This window comes from Aedes albopictus, chromosome 2, assembly GCF_035046485.1.
Source record: "Aedes albopictus strain Foshan chromosome 2, AalbF5, whole genome shotgun sequence".
Classification (NCBI taxonomy): Eukaryota; Metazoa; Arthropoda; class Insecta; order Diptera; family Culicidae; genus Aedes; species Aedes albopictus.
In genome coordinates, this window is record NC_085137.1 from 394,458,223 (window position 1) to 394,476,652 (window position 18,430).

The 18,430-nt window shown below is 42.0% G+C and overlaps 1 protein-coding gene across 1 annotated transcript in view; it reads right to left on the bottom strand.

The window, feature by feature from the left end:
• LOC109410771 (dual specificity protein phosphatase 18) overlaps positions 1-18,224 on the bottom strand; it is a 30,826-nt gene extending 12,602 nt beyond the window's left edge. Inside the window, exon 1 of the mRNA XM_029879231.2 lies at positions 17,490-18,224. Coding sequence (XP_029735091.2) covers positions 17,490-17,788 — 299 coding nt within the window. The 5' untranslated portion in view covers positions 17,789-18,224. The remainder of the gene's footprint in view (positions 1-17,489) is intronic.
• Positions 18,225-18,430: the final 206 nt, after the last annotated feature.

An 18,430-nucleotide genomic window follows, 5' to 3' on the forward strand; every position in this document is an offset into this window, starting at 1 on the left:
ATGAAGTTTTTGCTAGCTAATAATCTATTCACAGAGAAGAAACACATCAAACAAAACAAATATGACTTGCGACTTATGGAAATGTGACTTATTAGTAATAAGTGACTTTGAGATATAAAATAAAATATAAAACAAAATACATTTGCTAACCGGTACCTCTTACGACGCAATTTTTAAGAAACACCAGAATTAGTGTTTGGTAGAAATTTCAGCTGGTTGCTCTTAGAATTTCAAGAAGAAACATGAATTTTTGAAAATGTTCTTAGCAAAACATTTGGAGAAACTTGCCGAGTGCAACTCTGATTTTTTTTACATTTTTGCCTTTCTCGTACACCAAGGTGTACCGAAAGGCTATATGTTCACTCCAAAAATGAAATTTTGATAGAGCCCCCGGAGGGGCATGTTTCATATACCAATCGACTCAGCTCGACGAGTTGAGATGATGTCTGTGTGTGTGTTTTTTTTTTTTTTTTTTTTTTATTCTAGGAGTCCAAAAATCTTCTAAAGACGCTGTGTGGGATTCGAATGTGCGCCTACCCACTAAAAACACTCTCCTAGTTCACCTCCACCTTAAATTCCCCTCCGGTACCACCATGCAGTATTTCTTCGGAGGGGAGGCGTTTTGTGCCTTGTGCACCATCACCAATTTGTTATTCTACGCTTTTGTTGTTCTACTTTCCTAAGCTCTTTCGCTACCTTCATGCTGAGCCATTTAGCTCTTGCTATTAATTTGTTTAATTTCTAGCGTTTCACCGATCAGCGTGCAACATGCGTCGTGCTGAGCCATTTAGCTCATGTTAGTGAATTTGTTATTTTCCTACTTTTGTCGCCATTCAGCGACACTTCAACTCCAGTCAGTGCACATTACAATTTGTTAATTTGTTAATTTGCAATTTGTTAATCTTCTACGTTTTTTCGCCATTAAGCGACTTACTTCGGCTCCTGTTAGTCCAAAACTATCAGTTCACCACGGTCGCTCGCTACTCGGATAGCCCCCGGCGGTGGACCCATCCTACTCCGACGAAGAGTTCCCCGGCGATGGAAGTTCTTCCGAACCGATCTTCCCGGGTCGGCGTCAAGGTCAGTCCTGAGATTCCGGTTGGAGACTGGCTTCCGGTTCAAAGGCGCCCCAACGACCGTTCCCCGGTGCTTTTCACGGCCTACTCTGTCTAGTCCCCGGCGGTGGACCTAGCCTACTCCGACGGAGAAAATCCCCGGCGACGGAAGTTCTCCCGAACGCGCAGTTCAATCACGACCGGCCAGGTGCCGAGGTCGACCCAGCGATTCCGGTTGGAGGTTGGCTTCCGGTTCACTGGCGCCCCGACGACCACAAACCAGTACTACGTCACGGTCTACTCGGTCTTGTCCCCGACGGTGGATCAAGCCTACTCCGATCGCGGTCAGAGATCCTCTGGTCTTCACGCCATTTCCTTTGCAGCTCGGACAGTATTCGCCTTACTACGCGGTCGACAGCGTTCCATTTCTCTTCTTCGCGGCACATTTCGCGGACGACATTGTCAGCTGTCATACCAGGCAAATCCCTGCGCGCTTCGTCGAATCTGGGACATTCGAAGACGACGTGTTCTGGTGTCTCTTCTTCGTTTCCGCACTCTGGACAGAGAGGCGAAGGTGCGTGACCAAACCGATGCAGATATTTCCGAAAGCAGCCGTGCCCGGACAGGAACTGCGTCAGATGAAAGTTCACCTCTCCATGCTTCCTGTTCACCCACTCAGATACATTCGGGATGAGCCGATGGGTCCACCTTCCATTTCCCGCATTGTCCCACTCTTGCTGCCACTTAGACAACGAATCCGTTCTAACGATGCTCCGCACGTTCCTTGTATTCCTTCGCTGATAGCATTCCACGTCCTCGGCCAGGGTAATGCAAATGGGCATCATCCCAGCGATAACGCATACTGCCTCCGATGAAATCGTACGATAGGCGCTTGCGACCCGCATGGCCATTAGTCGGAACACTCTGTTCAGCTTCCCTCGGTTACACTGTGTTTTCAGCGCTGCGGCCCAGGCCGGAACTGCATATCTCAGGGTTGAGGTTGCAACGCTAGCCAGAAGGCGTCTCTTGCTGCTTCTCAGTCCGCCGACGTTTGGCATAATCGTAGCAATCGCGTTGACAGCCTTCGACGCCCTTTCGCAGGCGTAATCGACGTGTGCGTTAAAATTTAAACGGTCGTCGACCATCACCCCCAGGTGCTTCAGCGCACGCTTCGACGCAATTTCGTATTCTCCGACGTTGATGTTTACTGATTGAACGGCTTTCCGGTTGCTCACTAGCACTACTTCCGTTTTATGATGAGCCAACTGTAGTTTAGCTCCCGTCATCCACGCTTCAACGGTGTCCAACGCCTCCGCCGTCAACATCTCGACCTCTTCTAGCGTCTCGCCGGTTACCGTAAGAACGACATCGTCCGCGAATCCAACGATTTCAACTCCACTGGGCAGCTGCAATGTTAGTACTCCATCGTACATCGCGTTCCAGAGCGTAGGACCTAGAATAGAACCTTGTGGCACCCCTGCCGTAATCGTGGTTGATTTTTGGCCCAACTCCGTTTCGTACACCAGCACTCTGTTCTGGAAGTAACTTTTCAGTATTCTGCACAAGTAACTAGGAACACGCATCCTGTGTAGTGCTACGGCGATAGCCTCCCAGCTAGCACTATTGAAAGCGTTTTTCACGTCGATTGTTACTACCGCGCAAAACCGTTTTCCTCTCCTCTTTTGCGTGGCTGCCTTCTCTGCACTATGCACGACTGTCCGGATTGCATCCACCGTTGAGATTCCCTTTCGGAACCCGAATTGCTTCCTCGATAGACCATTCTCGCTCTCCGTGCAATGTGTGAGCCTGTTAAGGATTATCCTTTCCAATAGCTTCCCGAGGGTATCCAACAAACATATGGGTCTGTACGATGCTGGGTCCCCTGGCTGCTTCCCCGGTTTCGGCAGTAAGACCAACTTCTGGATCTTCCATCTATCTGGAAAATTGCCTTCATCAAAGCATTTTTGCAATACTATCCTGAACATGTCAGGGAACGCCTGTATCGCCGTTTTCAGCACTACATTGGGTATTCCATCCGGGCCAGGAGCTTTCTTCACCTTCAGACCCTTCGCAACTATTACTAGCTCTTCGTTGGAGATCCGTGAACCTCTGGATTCATCTTCTTCGTCCTCATATGGCGTAGGCGGCCACAGCGTTGGATCATGGTGCGGAAAAAGGCCTTCCACGATCGTCTTCAACTTTTCCGGGCACATTTCAGCGGGGGTCGCCGGGCCCTTCAACTTTGCCACCACGATTCGATAGGCGTTACCCCATGGGTTGGCATCAGCTTCTTGGCACAGTTCTTTGAAGCAGTTCAACTTGCTCAGCCTAATCTCCCGTTTGAAAGCCGCGCGAGCTTCGCGAAACACGAGTCTCCGTTCTTCTCTCTCGACATCAGTTCTTGCCCTCTGAACACTTCTTCTGTTTTTTTCCCTTTACTATTACTTTAGAGCTTTTAGTAGAACTTGTTACTTCAGACTCTAGTTTAATTTAAAAACACTTCACTAATACTTTACTTTTGCAAAAGAAAATAAAAAATGAATAACTCTTTTAAAGAAAAACTAGAAAGGACGAGCAAATTCCTTTTAATTCTACTACTGTGCTTATCTTCGGACAGATAGGCCTATTTCGTCTGTGACTTACAGACTTCTTCAGTGTCAAGTGCTCGACTTCTTCTGGCTCTGAGACATGTAGCACGTAGGATACTGAGTGATCCATTCCACCAGTAAGCTGGGCGCCGTCGGAATCTGGGCTCCAACTTCCTTGGCATTGATGCGTCACAGGCTGTTGCTACCGCTTCTGTCAGCTCCTCTGCGTCGAGATTTGCACCGCTGTGTGTCCGAAGCGCCTCGATGAAGAGACCCTTGTCGAAGTCCTGTATCTTCCACTTCCGCTCTCGGGTCCTCGTTCGTCTCGTTGCCGAATAGGCTCGCCAGCCGACGGTGTAAGTTATCGCTTGGTGATCGCTGTGGGAGTACTTCTCGCTGACTCTCCAGTTCATGTCCTCCGTAAGCGAAGGACTGCAGAACGTGACATCGATTATTGATTCACGTCCGTCTCTGCGGAATGTGCTGACCGTACCGTCATTACAAAGCTTTACGTCCAGCTTCGCCAGGGCTTCCAGTAAGCTGTATCCTCTTGAATTGGTAAGTCTGCTACCCCACTCCACGGCCCAGGCGTTGAAGTCACCTCCGATGATAACCGGCATTCGTCCAACCAGCGCGTCGGTGAGTGCATCCAACATCCTGTTGTACTCTTCGTCCGTCCACCTTGGAGGTGCATAACAACTGCACACGAAGATTCCGTTGATTTTAGCAATTACGAAACCGTCATGTGAGCATTCGATCACTTCTTGGATAGGGAATCTACCCATGACTTGAATTGCCGCTATCTTAGCTCTGTCGGCCACCCAGTTGCCGTTCTCGGGGGGAACCCGATACGGCTCCGCAATAATCGCAACATCACACTTTGACTCTGTTGTCGACTGCCACAACAGTTGCTGTGCGGTGTCGCAATGATTCAGATTTATTTGAGTTATCTGCATCATTGTTGGCCTGTCCTCGCCTTTTTGTAGGCCGGGCACTTAAAGCCTCCAGTCGGATGATCATTGCCGTCCTCCGGCTTGCACAGCATGCACCTGGGTTGCTTCGTGCAGTCCCGAGCAACGTGTCCGTTTCCACCGCATCTCCAGCACCGTTCGGACCTGTCCGGACCCTTGCAGTTCCTCGAGTGGTGACCAAACTCCGTGCACCTGTAACATCTCTCCATTTGCTTGGCCAAACGGGGAGCCAGTCGCAGCGAGCACACCGCCCATCCAACTTTGACCTTGTCATTCACCACCAGCTTGTTGGCAGCATCCGCCGGCAATCGGATTGTCGCCGTCTGGGTGCCTCCATACGACTTCCTTATCCGAATCACCATCGGCCCTTCGACGTTGCACTGCGCAGTCAGTGCGCGCTTCAGATCTTCTTCGGTAGTGACCTCGTCCAGATCCTTGATTTCAACCACCGTCTCCTGTGATAAGGCTCTCACGTTAGCCTCGCTGCCCAGGGATTTGGCAACAAGCTCCCTGAACGCCGAGCTCTTAATCATCGGATCTTTCTTGAGCTCGAACAGCATCTCTCCTTTTTGGGTGCGTCTGGTCTTCACCACGTTTTCGCCCAGCTCCTTCAACTCCGGGTCCTCCTTCAATTTACTAAGGAGAGCAGCGTACGTCGTCTTGTCGTTCGCCTCGACGATCAATGCGTCGCCCTTTTTCCTCTCCCTTGGGCGCCGGTGCTTTTCTTTCTTCTTCTGTTCCTTCTTCTTCTCTTCCTTCTCCTTTCGCTTCTTCTTCTTCTTCACCTGCTGGTTCTCGACAGTGCGCCATCCATCATCACTCCGATTGCTGGCACGCTCCTGTTCGCTTCTCTGTTTCTTCGGGACTTCCTCCTCGCCTGGCGTGTCCCGGCCCCTTTTCTCTGAGCGAGTATTCCGGTGGCTCTTCGGCGTCTCCATGCTTTCAACCGTTGCTCGTTCCGTTGCTTCCATCAGAGACTTCTCGGCTGTTTCCACTCTCAGCTTGAGCGCCTTTTGCTCGCGTTCGGCGGCTATAACAGCAGATTTGATGTTTGCCACCAGCTGCTTAATTTTCAGGTGCACGTTGTGTTTGTCCTTCACAAACTCGTACAGTTCGTTCACCTTCTTCCTCACCTCACCCAGACCCGACTCCTGTACAACACTGCTCTTCGAGGTCGGTGTGAACACTCGTTGGTTCGGAGTCCCGAGCTCCCGTTGGCTCCCTTGGGGCTCGCTCCGTATCGCGCTGCTACTCGTTCTCGCAGCTGTTTCCAGCGGCGTCACTGGTGATCGCTGCACCACTCCACTTCTTCTGAACGCGTCCGCGTTCTCTCCAACTACTTCGGTATAGTTTGATGTCTCCATTCTATTGGGTCCCCCCTCCGCACCGCTATCACCATCCGTTGTATCTAGTCGCTTTCGTGATCTCTTGGTTGTCTATGAAACAGGGAGGCCAAGCGAGGGTTGAACACGTTCCTTCATGGGGTCCGTGTCCAGAGCCAGATCAGCGTAAGTCGGGAATGTTCCATCCGAGCCTAGTACCCATCAACGTGATGGACAGATGATGAACGTATCCGGAGGCCTGCCAAGGTTTTACCGGGACGGAGGCAAACGTGCCATTAGCCCACTCGCCGTTTCAAGTTGGTGTCACCCTACTTTACTCAGGGAGCAGAATAGCCCGAATGTCAGCCCATCGTCGCCATCCAATCCATAATCCGTAGTCCGGTGTCGTTAGCGTTTACCAGTATGCCATAATCAGGATCTTACTGGCATCGATCCTGATGTGCCGGTTGGCACTCCAGGTGTTTGGGCTAAGGCACTTTGGAAGCGGTACCAGGTCGCTTGCACGGAGTTGCTTGCGGATGTGTGGCTTTTTATAGGGAACCAACAGAGCCCACTGTTGGAACCCCACCACATCCTAGGCATACTCTGCTTGAGCTGTCTGGAAACCAGAAGCCCGGTCACTCCCCGAAGGAAGAGCCAAAGGTGGTAACCCACACGGGTGTGTGGACGGTTTTCGCTAAGGAAATATTCCCAAGCTTCCACCCGACTCGCAGAAGGGGGGGTTCGTCAAGCCCCTGGACTCCTGTCCCTGCTGCCCCTATGTCTGTGTGTGTGTATGTGTGTGTGTGTGTATGTATGTGTGTGTGTATGTGTACAAAAAAAGGTCACCTCACTTTTAGATAGTAAATATCAACCGATTTTAACGATCGACGGCTCCTCCGACGCGGAATCTGGTCCCATTGTTTCCTATTGAAAATGGTTCGGATCGGTCCAGCCGTTCCGGAGTTATGGCCATTTAGGTGTTCCGGAACCGGTACCCCTGGAAGGGGCCAGACATGAAAATGCACCAAACCCATGCATGCGACCCATCAAACCACGGCATTTACGATCATCTGATGAACGGTAAGCAGAAAAATAGTCTCAGACCATATCTGAACCGGTAGTGTTCCGGAACCGGTTCTGGGTGTCCCGCCGGAAGTGGCCAAATATCAAATTGAACATAACTCATGCATGCGACACATCAAACAGCGGCATTTTCGATAATCCGATGAACGGTTAGCAGGAAAACAGTATCAGACCACATCTGAACCGGTAGTGTTCCGGAACCGGTTCCGGATGTCCCACCGGAAGTGACCAAATATAAAAGAGTACCAAACTCATGCATGCGACACATCAAACAGCGGCATTTTAGATAACCTGATGAACGGTTAACAGGAAAACAATATCAGACCATATCTGAACCAGTAGTGTTCCGGAACTGGTTCCGGGGGTCCCGACGGATGTGGCCAAATATAAAAGAATACCAAACCCATGCATGCGATACAAAAAATAACGGCTTTTCTGATAACCTGATGATTGGTTATCAAATAAATAGGTTAGGACCACATTAGAAACAGTCGGTTGTATTCCGGAACCAGCTCCGGGCGTCTCGCCGGAAGTGGCCAAATATAAATGTGAACCAAACCCATGCATGCGACACATCAAACAGCGGAATTTTCGATAACCTGATGAACGGTAAGCAGGAAAATAGCATCAGACCATATATGAACCGGTAGTTGTCCGGAACCGGTACCTGATGTCCCACCGGAAGTGACCAAATATAAAAAATTACCAAACCCATGCATGCGACGCATCAAACAGCGGCATTATTGATAACCTGATGAACGGTTAGCAGGAAAACAGTATCAGACTATATCTGAACCGGTAGTTGTCCGGAACCAGTCCGGGGGTCCTGAAGGATGTGGCCAAATATAAAAGAGTACCAAACCCATGCATGCCATACAACAAATAACGGCTTTTCTGATAACCTGATGACTGGTTATTAAAGAAATAGGTTAGGACCACCTTGGGGACAGCCGGTACACGCTAACGCCGCTCAGCACTAAGGTGCATAATTTCCAGACTACACCAAAAATGTGTAACCCTAGCACATTCACAAAATCAGCTCCTGTGTCCGCAAAATCGTTAAATTTGCAAAAATTTTTGTACAGCAATCTAGCTAGGTTTACTAGTGACCTTGGAAAACAAAAAAATATCGACATTTCGCATCTAGACGAGTGTACGAGCAGTTTTTGAGAATGTGTAACTGTAACACATTTTTGCGTGGTCTGGAAATTATGCACTCATGAGTAGGGCTTACACATTTTAGTGCTCAGCAGTTTTACTGTGTAGTGTCATAACCAGTTCCGGGTGTCCCTCCGAAAGCGGCTAAATATAAAATTGAACTGAACCTATGTATGCGACACAGCAAAGCTACACACTAAGATTCAGATGTTCCAGCTCAGTAATTTTTTCACTGAATTCAGTATTTTTTCCATCTTTTTACTGAGTTTTCAACAGCAGATTTATTTCGGTACACTCGTTAATCGTATTTACCGTTCACCAGTAACGATATTTACCGTGCTTCAGTAACTTTTGACAGTTTGTGAGCTGAGCTCGGTAACTCATTTACAGAATATCCGCAAAATAAATAACCGAGTGTACCGAGTTAAATCTGCTGTTGAGAACTCAGTAAAAAAGATGGGGAAAATACCGAGCTGATCTTAGTGTGTAGGATTTTTTGATAACCTTATGAACGTTAGCAATCAAACAGGTTCAGACCGGTGTTGTACGCATATGGTCAAATCTCAACCGTTACGTAGTAATTGAACTTTACATGTTTTTGACTTTGCTTGTCCTGCCGTTCTACGCCCGATTGTCCCATGTTATATGGGAATCCCATATAACATGGGACAACTATGCGTAGAACGGCAGTGTCTCAAGCTGGCTATAACTTGAAAATGGTCAAACTTATCGCATTTAAAAGATTATTAAATTTGCTACCAAAAAGATCTTGGAATCTTTTGGTTTAGTTGGATAACTAAATCAAAAAATCTCGAAAGTAGTGGTTTGCCTTTCTCGCACACTTAGTGTACCAAAAAACTATATGTTCACTCAAAAAACGATTTTTCGAAAAAAGGCTCGGTGGATCAAGTCGCATATACCAATCAAATCAGTTCAACGAATTGAGATTATGTCTGTATGGTATGACATACAGTGGTGAACTTATTTTGCGCACATACATACATATGTATACGCGCAAAATAAGTTCAACACTTTTCAAGGCACTTCCCATTGACCGATTTTTCGGATTATAGCTTGAATCGAACCGGAATTGTTTGCTATAAAAAATGGTCCAGATTGGCCAAGGCGTTCCGGAGTTATGGCAATTTCAGTGATCCGGACCAGCACCGGTAGAACTGGCCGTATATAAAACTGAACTAGCCCCAACATGCGATACATCAAACTGCGGCGATTTTTGTAACCGTTAGCATGGTTGACGAATTTTGTGCGGAAATCAACACTGGAGACCAGAAGCTCCACGATGTCGGTCCAAAATTCAAGATGGTGGCTGTTTAATGAAGTATATTTTTCGTAGGGAAAATGCCTGGACGCCAAAAATGGCGACCAGAACATCCAAGATGGCAATCTTAAATCCTAAATGATGGCTTCAAATTCAAGATAGCGGCTTTTTCTTAAGAGTTTTAGGCTCGAACATTAAAAGCTAGATAAACGAAATGATTTCTGGTATCATGAAATGGATTTCTGTTAATTGTATGTAAGTGCGATATACATAAACATTTCGCTTGAATTTTATTGAAATGGATTTCGGAAGGCACGAGAAAGGCGCCATCACCGCTAGGTGGATTAATTAGGGTTTTTCCCTTAAGTTATGAAACAAAAGGGGAACTTACGTATTTTGGGCAGGGTTTTTAAAAGTTATCAATCTCAAAGTTGCTGTCAAATCTTTCCCAACAAAGCTGAATTATACGACCGAATTGCAAGAAATTTGGCCCTCAAAAAAAAAACCTTCATGGGAAGAGAACAAACCTGCCGATAATATCCAAAGTCACCTTATTTTTTCCTGATCCTAGATTCCACCAATGCCTGAAACTAGGCCATATAATTCAATTTACATGGAAAGTATTTGAGGACAACTTTGAATTCAACAGGTTCCAAACCCACCCAGTTCTCTTATTTCTAGACTAAATGTCTAATGAGGATTTCATGTAAAATTGATTTAAATAATTTGTTGTTGTTTCTGTTAACAATTTGGCTTGATTTGGGATTTTTCTGGTTTCCTTCCGTCATAGACTAAAAACGGAGATTTTTTTTTTAATTATTTAGTGGAGAAGTTCTTTTTTTATATGGAGAAATTATAAAAGATACATTTTCGGAAAAAAATTATATTTCAATAACTTTCTTAAACATTTTCAGCTTTACTCACACTTTATTACAAAAAATTGGAATCATTCATCGTTTATTTGTTCTGACATCAGTCTGCAAGAGTTAGTGAAATAATTTCGGGTTTTTTTTAATATTTTCAAAATATTTCAAGAATAATTTCAGAAAAAAAAAACGTAGGGGAAATTATCGACTTATTTTTTGGCTAAAATATAAACGACTCATAAAAAAGTGATCATTTTCCGTAACAAAATCAGAAATTGCCAATAAAGAAGTAGGGGTGGGAGCAATAATAAACTATAAAATTTCCATAAACAAATCAAAAAGTGCATAAATAAATCAAAATTTCCCATAAATAATTGATTTTCGAGCAATAAAAAACGTCGGAATTTCCACGAATAATTCAATAATTGCAATAAATAACTACATTTTTTCCACCAAAACAGTTAAAATTTTCCATAAATAAATCTGATTTTTCCATAAATAATTTAAAAATTCCCAATTGAAAAACATCAAAAAAGCAATTGAAAATTTAGCAATAAATAGGAACTGATGAGCAAGGTAAAAGTACCGGCTGAGCCATGCGGCGAAGCCGCATAGAGGATTGAGGAACTGAGGCGGCAGAAGGCCGCCGATGTTTCCGAAATCCGATGCGCCGTAACTGCGTCGATTCGGTTCTAGGCAATCCACAGATCCAAGAATTTGCCCGGTATAATGCGAACAGAGATGTTATCCCTTTTTTAAGTCCGACGAGCGTTAGCGAGTTCGGACAGCAAGCGATTGTCTGTTAAATTGCACAATAGTTTCAGTCTTTCTATCATAGTTCTATAATGTATTATGTTCGAAAATTTTTGTTGGAAAAAATATAGTTTTTTATTGCAATTGTTGATTTATTTGTGGAAATTCTTACATTTTTTATTGCTAGAAAATCAATTATTTATGGGAAGTTTCGATTTATTTATGCGCTTTTTGAATTGTTTATGGAACTTTTCTAGTTTATTATTGCTTCCACCCCTAATTATTTATTGGTAATTTTCGAATTATTTATGGAAACTTTTTAATTTATTATGGGACGATTAATTGGCTGCCTTATTTTTTGGCGAATATCTCACGGCAGACAATATTTTCAATATTTATGAAAGAATATTGGCTTGGGAAATTATTTGTAAATTCTTTGAGGACTTTCGCTGGGATACTTTGATGAGCATTTTAATGGAAATACCGGAATATCTTAAAAAGTAATTCCTGATGTATTGTTGGTACAATTCAGACATTAATTGCGCAAAAAATACTTTCAGGTTACATATGCCTGGAAAAGTTTATTACAAATTTTCTTACGAATTCTTAGAGTTTTGTTGGAGAAAGGTACGAAAGGTGAATGATTGATGATGTCCTAGATAAATGTCAATAATTTTACTAGCGTTATGCGTATTTATAATTTCTAGATAAGTTCTCGAAGAATTAAAAAAAAAGTTCAATTCCTGAAGGATAAAACAAGTATAAAAAAGAAATACATTTATCAGACTCCCCAAAAATGCGTGATGTGGTAAACTCAAAAAGAGTTTCTGCCAGAATTTGTGAATTTAATTCAGGATTTTACCTGCAAATAAAAAATACCATGAAATTATGTGAAAAAAAAAATCCCGCAAGAAGATATTCATGTAGGCATACAATCACATTTTTTTGCGATTTTGTCAAAGTTCAAAAATTCTTAAACAACTGGATCTGAAATTCTGCAAGAATGTTTATATTTTTTTTTCCATATTTTGGTAAAAAAATCATTATGCACAAGAGTTCCCAAAAATGTTCAACTTTGTTTAAAAAAAAGACACTACACCGTCTTCAGCCATAGGCTGCGCAGACTGAACATTACTAACACGAGACAAGGGACAACACATAAAACAACACCCAGTGACCCAATGGAGAATTTTCCGTTTGACGAAAAGTTTTCCCCGACTGGAGCGGGAATCGAAGCCACACTCCGAGGCTTACGAAACGCCTAGACGACTGACGCCGCTAACCCCACGGCCACGAAGCCCACAATATGGCATTTAATATCACAGAAACACATATTGCTAGAGGTTTGAAACTTTGGGCTTTATTTGGATATTTGCAAACATGCTCTGCAAATCGAAAAACATAACCAAAACAGCTTTCAAATATTTCAATATTTAATTTGCTTTTTTCTGAATTGTTCTGAAAAAGCGGTTTTTGCGATATTAAAAAAAATTCCTAAAACTTTCAAGAAAAATAGGCTTGAAAGTCTAGAAAATACGCAATCATCTAGGTGGGCACCTTTTTGTGCAATTTAAATTTTCAAAACACGAAATAACTTGAAGAAGCCTTTAAAATGTCACCTAAGAAGCGGTATTTTTTTTAGTAAAATGTGGTGCCTTCGGCAATGTGTTTGTTATTGATTGGAGCTATGTGAAGGGGGATGTGCTTTTAAACATATGTTCTAAACTATTAAAAAAAATGCGTGTTTTAATTTGTTTATATGTACATATGTAAAATCATGCCCCTGGTTCTTGAAAACGGCCTGAGCAAAATTTCTTAAAATTTAAAAAAAAACAGAAACGGTTCGTCTCATCGATTTTGTGTCTTCGACAATGTTACGATCTAGGTATGTAGAGAAGAGATGTTCATAACATATTAAACACATAATTTCTTTTATCAACCTTCCTTTTGTACATGTTGATAGCAGCTTGCTGACGCCGTGTACGGTTTGGGTCAAAAAATGACCCTTATGCCAAAGGAGGGTTGAAAAAAAAATAAAAAACGGTGTAATTTTATTAATTTTTTTTACTTGTTGCAGCAGATTAGAAGATACTTGGGAAACATTCTTGCATTTTCGGTTAAGATGAAAAAAATCATAATAAGCAATAACTCAGTCATCGCCTCAGCATTTTGAGTTCTGTTCAACTTTTAGGAAGAACCTAAGCAAACATCTCCCGAGAATTTTCCGCATGTGTCAACTCAAAAAATGTTTGTCAAATTGTTTTGCAATATTTTGGTAGATCATTTTAAAAGATCAATCTGAGAATATGGTATATGAAAAACTTGTGCGATTAGACCACTTCTTCAAGAAAGACACGGAAAAAACACTCTTTTATGAATATTTAAGGTAAATGTCACGGACTACCTTCGAAAAATGCCAATTGATATTCACCATGAATATCATTGGCATTTTTCGAAGGTAGTCCGTGACATCTATCTTAAATTTTCGAAAAGGTCGGTTTTTCCGTGACTGTCCTGTAGAGCTAGTCTATCCACACAGGTTTCCCATATATCATACTCTCAGGTTGAGCTTCTAAAATGATCTGGACGTGGTTGAATTTCGATATGTCGAAATGACATTTTCAGCACTGATTGGAGCTGTGAAGCTTGTAAATCACATGTTGTTGTTTATTCTATTTTATAAAACAATTATCTTAGAAAATATGTTTCAATTTTTTTTTATTTTTTTCTATGTATGTTGTTGCGAATACTTGATTATGTTTTTTGCATTGTCGGTGGAGATTAACTAAAAAAACGTGCAAAAAACAGGCGAGGATTCAATTGTTGTTTTACCATTTTGCTTCCAATTTGACATTCAAGAAGAGCTTATGCATGCATATCTGATTGATTAGTTATATTGGAGGGGATGTGTATTACAGCTATTCATAATGAACTTTAAATTTGATTCCCCAGTATTATAGAAAAGATTTTTTTTTTTCACGTGTTTAAGAGGGCATTTGATACACTTTTGTGCAGGGTTCAAATTAAAAAATCATGCCTTATCATGATCAAGTATTACTTTGAATTGTTCCTGTCTTTTGAGAAAGGCATGAGCGAAAATCTTTTGAAAATTCAAAAAAAACTACAGAAACGATTTGTCAGATGAAATTTCTTCGGCTATATTCTGGTGTTATTTGAGCTGTAGATGTGATGTAAAACATACAGGGGATAGACAAAATGATTGGGACAGGCAAAATTTTAACTTTTCAAGGTATGTATGGTCGAATAGCTGTAACTTTTTGAAAGGTGCCTAAAAAATCTGAAATTTTTACTGTAAGTTGGCCAATTACATAGTTGTGTATCAATGGTCCAAGTTTAGAAAAGATTATTCTATTCTACATGAAGTTAGAGATATTCTAGAAAAGGCATAACCATCCGATAGCCAACTTTGAACTGTTATATCTCCGGATTCATTGAACCGGACGCAATGAAATTTTTAGAATTTATGACTCATTTAATACGCTTTAAAAAAAATTTGTTGTAGAATAGCCCGATCTTTCCCAAAAGTTACAGCTATTTGAGCATTTTTTGAAATGTGAAAATATTGCCTGTCCCAATCATTTTGTCTATCCCTTGTATGTTGTACGTACATTTTTTACAAAAAAAAAATAATGCTTTTTTTAATGCTTAATGCTTACCCGTAACGTGGGTAGATCACCTTATAATGGTGCGTTACGGTGTAAGATCTACCATTACAAATTTTGATTTCAAAATTCTCCAGTTTGGTTAATTCAAATGCAGGAAAATTATAAAAACATTTTAACTTTTACATATAATAATGATTTGTTTCAGCGCTGTTCAGGTAAATGAATTTGTAATTGTAATGTAGGTCAATTAATATTCTTTATATCATAAGAATAATATTTATTATTTCAGGTGAAATCAGGTAACACTAGTTTACAGTATTTTTGAACTCGGTAAGCTGATGATCATTTTTGGTGTAGAATGATGCCCTGAGTTCGAAAACGTGAAGGAAAAAAATTACAGTAGAGCGGAAATTTTTTCGACTTTCCATACAAGGTTGATGATTTGAAATCGATTTTTGTTCTATTTTTAAGCAAAGTCGCTCACTTCAAACATCTCATTCTCCGTAATCAATGCTCCGATTGAGCTGAATTTTTTACTGTAACTCGCCTACATATGATATGTCAAATAAATGTCGAGAAAGAATTTTTAAATTGTTTTTTTCTTATTGGAAAAAATACATTTCTTAAAAAATTTTTGGGAATTTGGCTAAAATTTAAGAATATCGTCCCTAAAACTCACCAATATCTTGAATTTCATCAATCTGACGCAAAACCTGTATTCAGATGATCGAATGGTATTGTATTCAGCTTTCAATTTATGGAAAAAGATTTAAAATTTGTTGAACAAAACGCAATATATTTGAATTTTAGTAAATTACATATTGTGAAAAGCTGCAAAACTCGATATTGAGCTAAAACTCAAAAACTGTTCTAGTTAAAAATTTTTGTAGGTCGGTTTCGAAATCAGCACTAAATTGCGCTTCAAAAATTTTAGTCGTTGACAGAAGTTCACGACTTTCATTTTATTTTGTAAACTTGTGTAATTGGTCAACTATATAATAAAATATATTTGAATTACATGATGCTTGGGATTTTGGGAGGGGTAGCCTAAGGAAGTTAAATGATTTGGTTTCTGGGCAAATGTTCGAGGGGTGGCCAGACTTTGTCACGAGAGAACAACTATCGTGTTGTCTTCCGAAGGTTTCCAGTAAATTTAGCTTACCCTGCTACAACAAACCATCAGGTAGATCATTCCCTTCCGGTATGACTCTGCAGCCATACGTAATCCTTGCGCTGATGGTGGGTACCCAATCATCGTCATCATCAAAAGCCAATTAAAAAAAATGCTTTTGTTATTGTTTATGTTGTAGTCAGAAAGCCATTTGGAAGAGATCAACCACATTTTATCAAGGCAGTCAAATAATTTCATAATCAAAAAAAAAAACCTCCAATAACACTTGGCATCAATAATACAAACTCAGTTGCCATTTCAGCAATAGGTAGATTATTATTTTAAACTTGCTGACCCCGGCAAACTTTGTCTTGCCTACAGCGTTTTTTGACGTTTCAAGTCTGTAGCCAAGTCCAAGTCCCCGTTCAAAATGTATGAAGAATCGATTTTCAAAAACTATCAATTTGTCCTTGTTTGTTGCCTCAAAAACCTTCCTTGGGTGAATACTAACGGAACCAAACAAAGGTGACCCGAAACGGACCCTCCATTCGCAAGTTATGCGCGGTCCCACGTATGCCGCTGCATTTTTATAAATATAGATTTAAAATTTAAAAATTTACAGTTTCTTGATAAACAATACTATGAACAACTTGAGGAAGGCAACTCGCGAAACCTTCAACCATTTTAATTTATTATCTTCAAATGCAAACACTGCGTACATCTTAATGTCGTGCAAAACAAGTCTAAACATTGCCAATCCAACAATCCGTCATCGAAAATAACTGCTCCCATTAACGCACCACTTCAAGAAAAACATCAAAAGCACTCAATCTACCTGTTTCATTGATTCGCAAAACCAAATGCTCGCCTCTCATTATCCCTTGCTCTAATCCACATTCCTTTCCAATTTTAATAGCAGCGTAACGTATTTTTATCCCGCACTGACTGTCGCCACCACGACGGTGTGCGATGTCACCGGATTGTCGTCGCCAGCCACATTCAGTTCAGACAACGCTCCTCTATGTAGGAATGTTACCTTGAATTTTGTGTTTCGCCTTCCTGCAACCAGATTTTCCTCGTCAGCTGGGCGGCGGGCCGGCGGGCGATCGGTCGGTCGGTCACTGCCATAGCAACTTCTGGGGCAAAACTTTTCTACGGTTTTCCGCTTTATCGTCGGTCAGTTATTGAGCTTCCCACGTCGTCGTTGGCGGGACAATGACGATGATGGACGATGGCGATTGGTTCAACGGTCAAGGAGGAGAGGGATGAAAACATTACTTTCGCATATTTCTTTTAATTGAAACATTTCATTTTTTGTAAATTTGTTCGCGATGCCCAAAGTAAAAATAGGTATCCAAGCCAAGAGCAAAATAGTTTTAAATTTTGCAAACACTGTGTTGGTTTGTTGTGAAGGTCAAGTTTTCCTATTGATTGGAAAGTATTGAACCTTTATCATAGAGTAGATTAAATAAATTTTCCGCAATTTGTTCAAAGTAAAATCTAAAAAATAAGATAAAAGGAACGAACTCACCAGAGTTATCGTTTTAGCATAGATCAGGATGGTGTGTAAACAAGCATCATTATTTCCAATCAACGCGAAAAATCGTAAAGATTGCATAAAGTTTTTCATTCAGTGCACCACTCGTCCACACATTCCATTCCATTGATACTTACCGAGTGGGATTACTGGCCTGTGGTGTAGCTGCCACCGAAACTGACGGCAGATTTTCATGTCTTTCCAGCAGGGCTTGAATTTGATTGGTCTTCGCTGGCTGGCTGGATGGCAAAACGATTCCCGAACAGCATCCACCTCCACCGTGCGGTTCACCACCTCCCGGAGTATCCTGGCCCATCATGGCAGTTTCCCTCACATCCGAAGTCGATTTCGGCGTGATGGGATCCTCCAACAGCGTCGCCTGCAGATCGTCCAAGTGATGCTGATGATTCACACTGTTGATGTTTACTACTTTCATTTTCCGCGCTGCTTCGCTTTCTCCCTTGGAGAGAAATTTATCACAAACGAATAAAAAACACACGTTTCTTGGCACCAAACTCTAGGAAATGTGCTTCCGCAAATCCGAGATTAATCAAAGTGTCACTTCACAGCTTAAGCGCCCACCGATCACTATGTTTCAGCACGGTTTAGAAAAAAAAACTCCCGATTCGCTGTCAATGGCACTTTTCAATGAACGACAAAAATCGATAGCCCCCACTCTCAACGGTTGGTCACACTTCACTTATGCTCTACCGCATTCCAGATTTCCCTCAAACGAAAGAAACGGGATTGTCTTTTTATATTATTTTCTTGGCCGATTTGATACAACAAAAGCTCGGAAAACTCTTCAAGAGCGCATACAGTACTACGTGTTCCGTGTTGGAAATTCAGTTTGAGACTGACTGAGCAGCTGAAAAGCAAGAATGGAATGCCTCTGAGTCGATTCATCGTCGTCGTCGCTTCGGATTGGGATTGAGGACAGTTGAGGAATGTTCGATGGGGACGCATGGTGAGCGGTAGAAGGAATGTGTCAGAGCAGATGTCTTGGTGGTGGTAAGAGAAAGGAGACTCTCGGTGCTTTACTGGTAACGTACGGTGGTTGCAATAGTGAGAGAAAAAA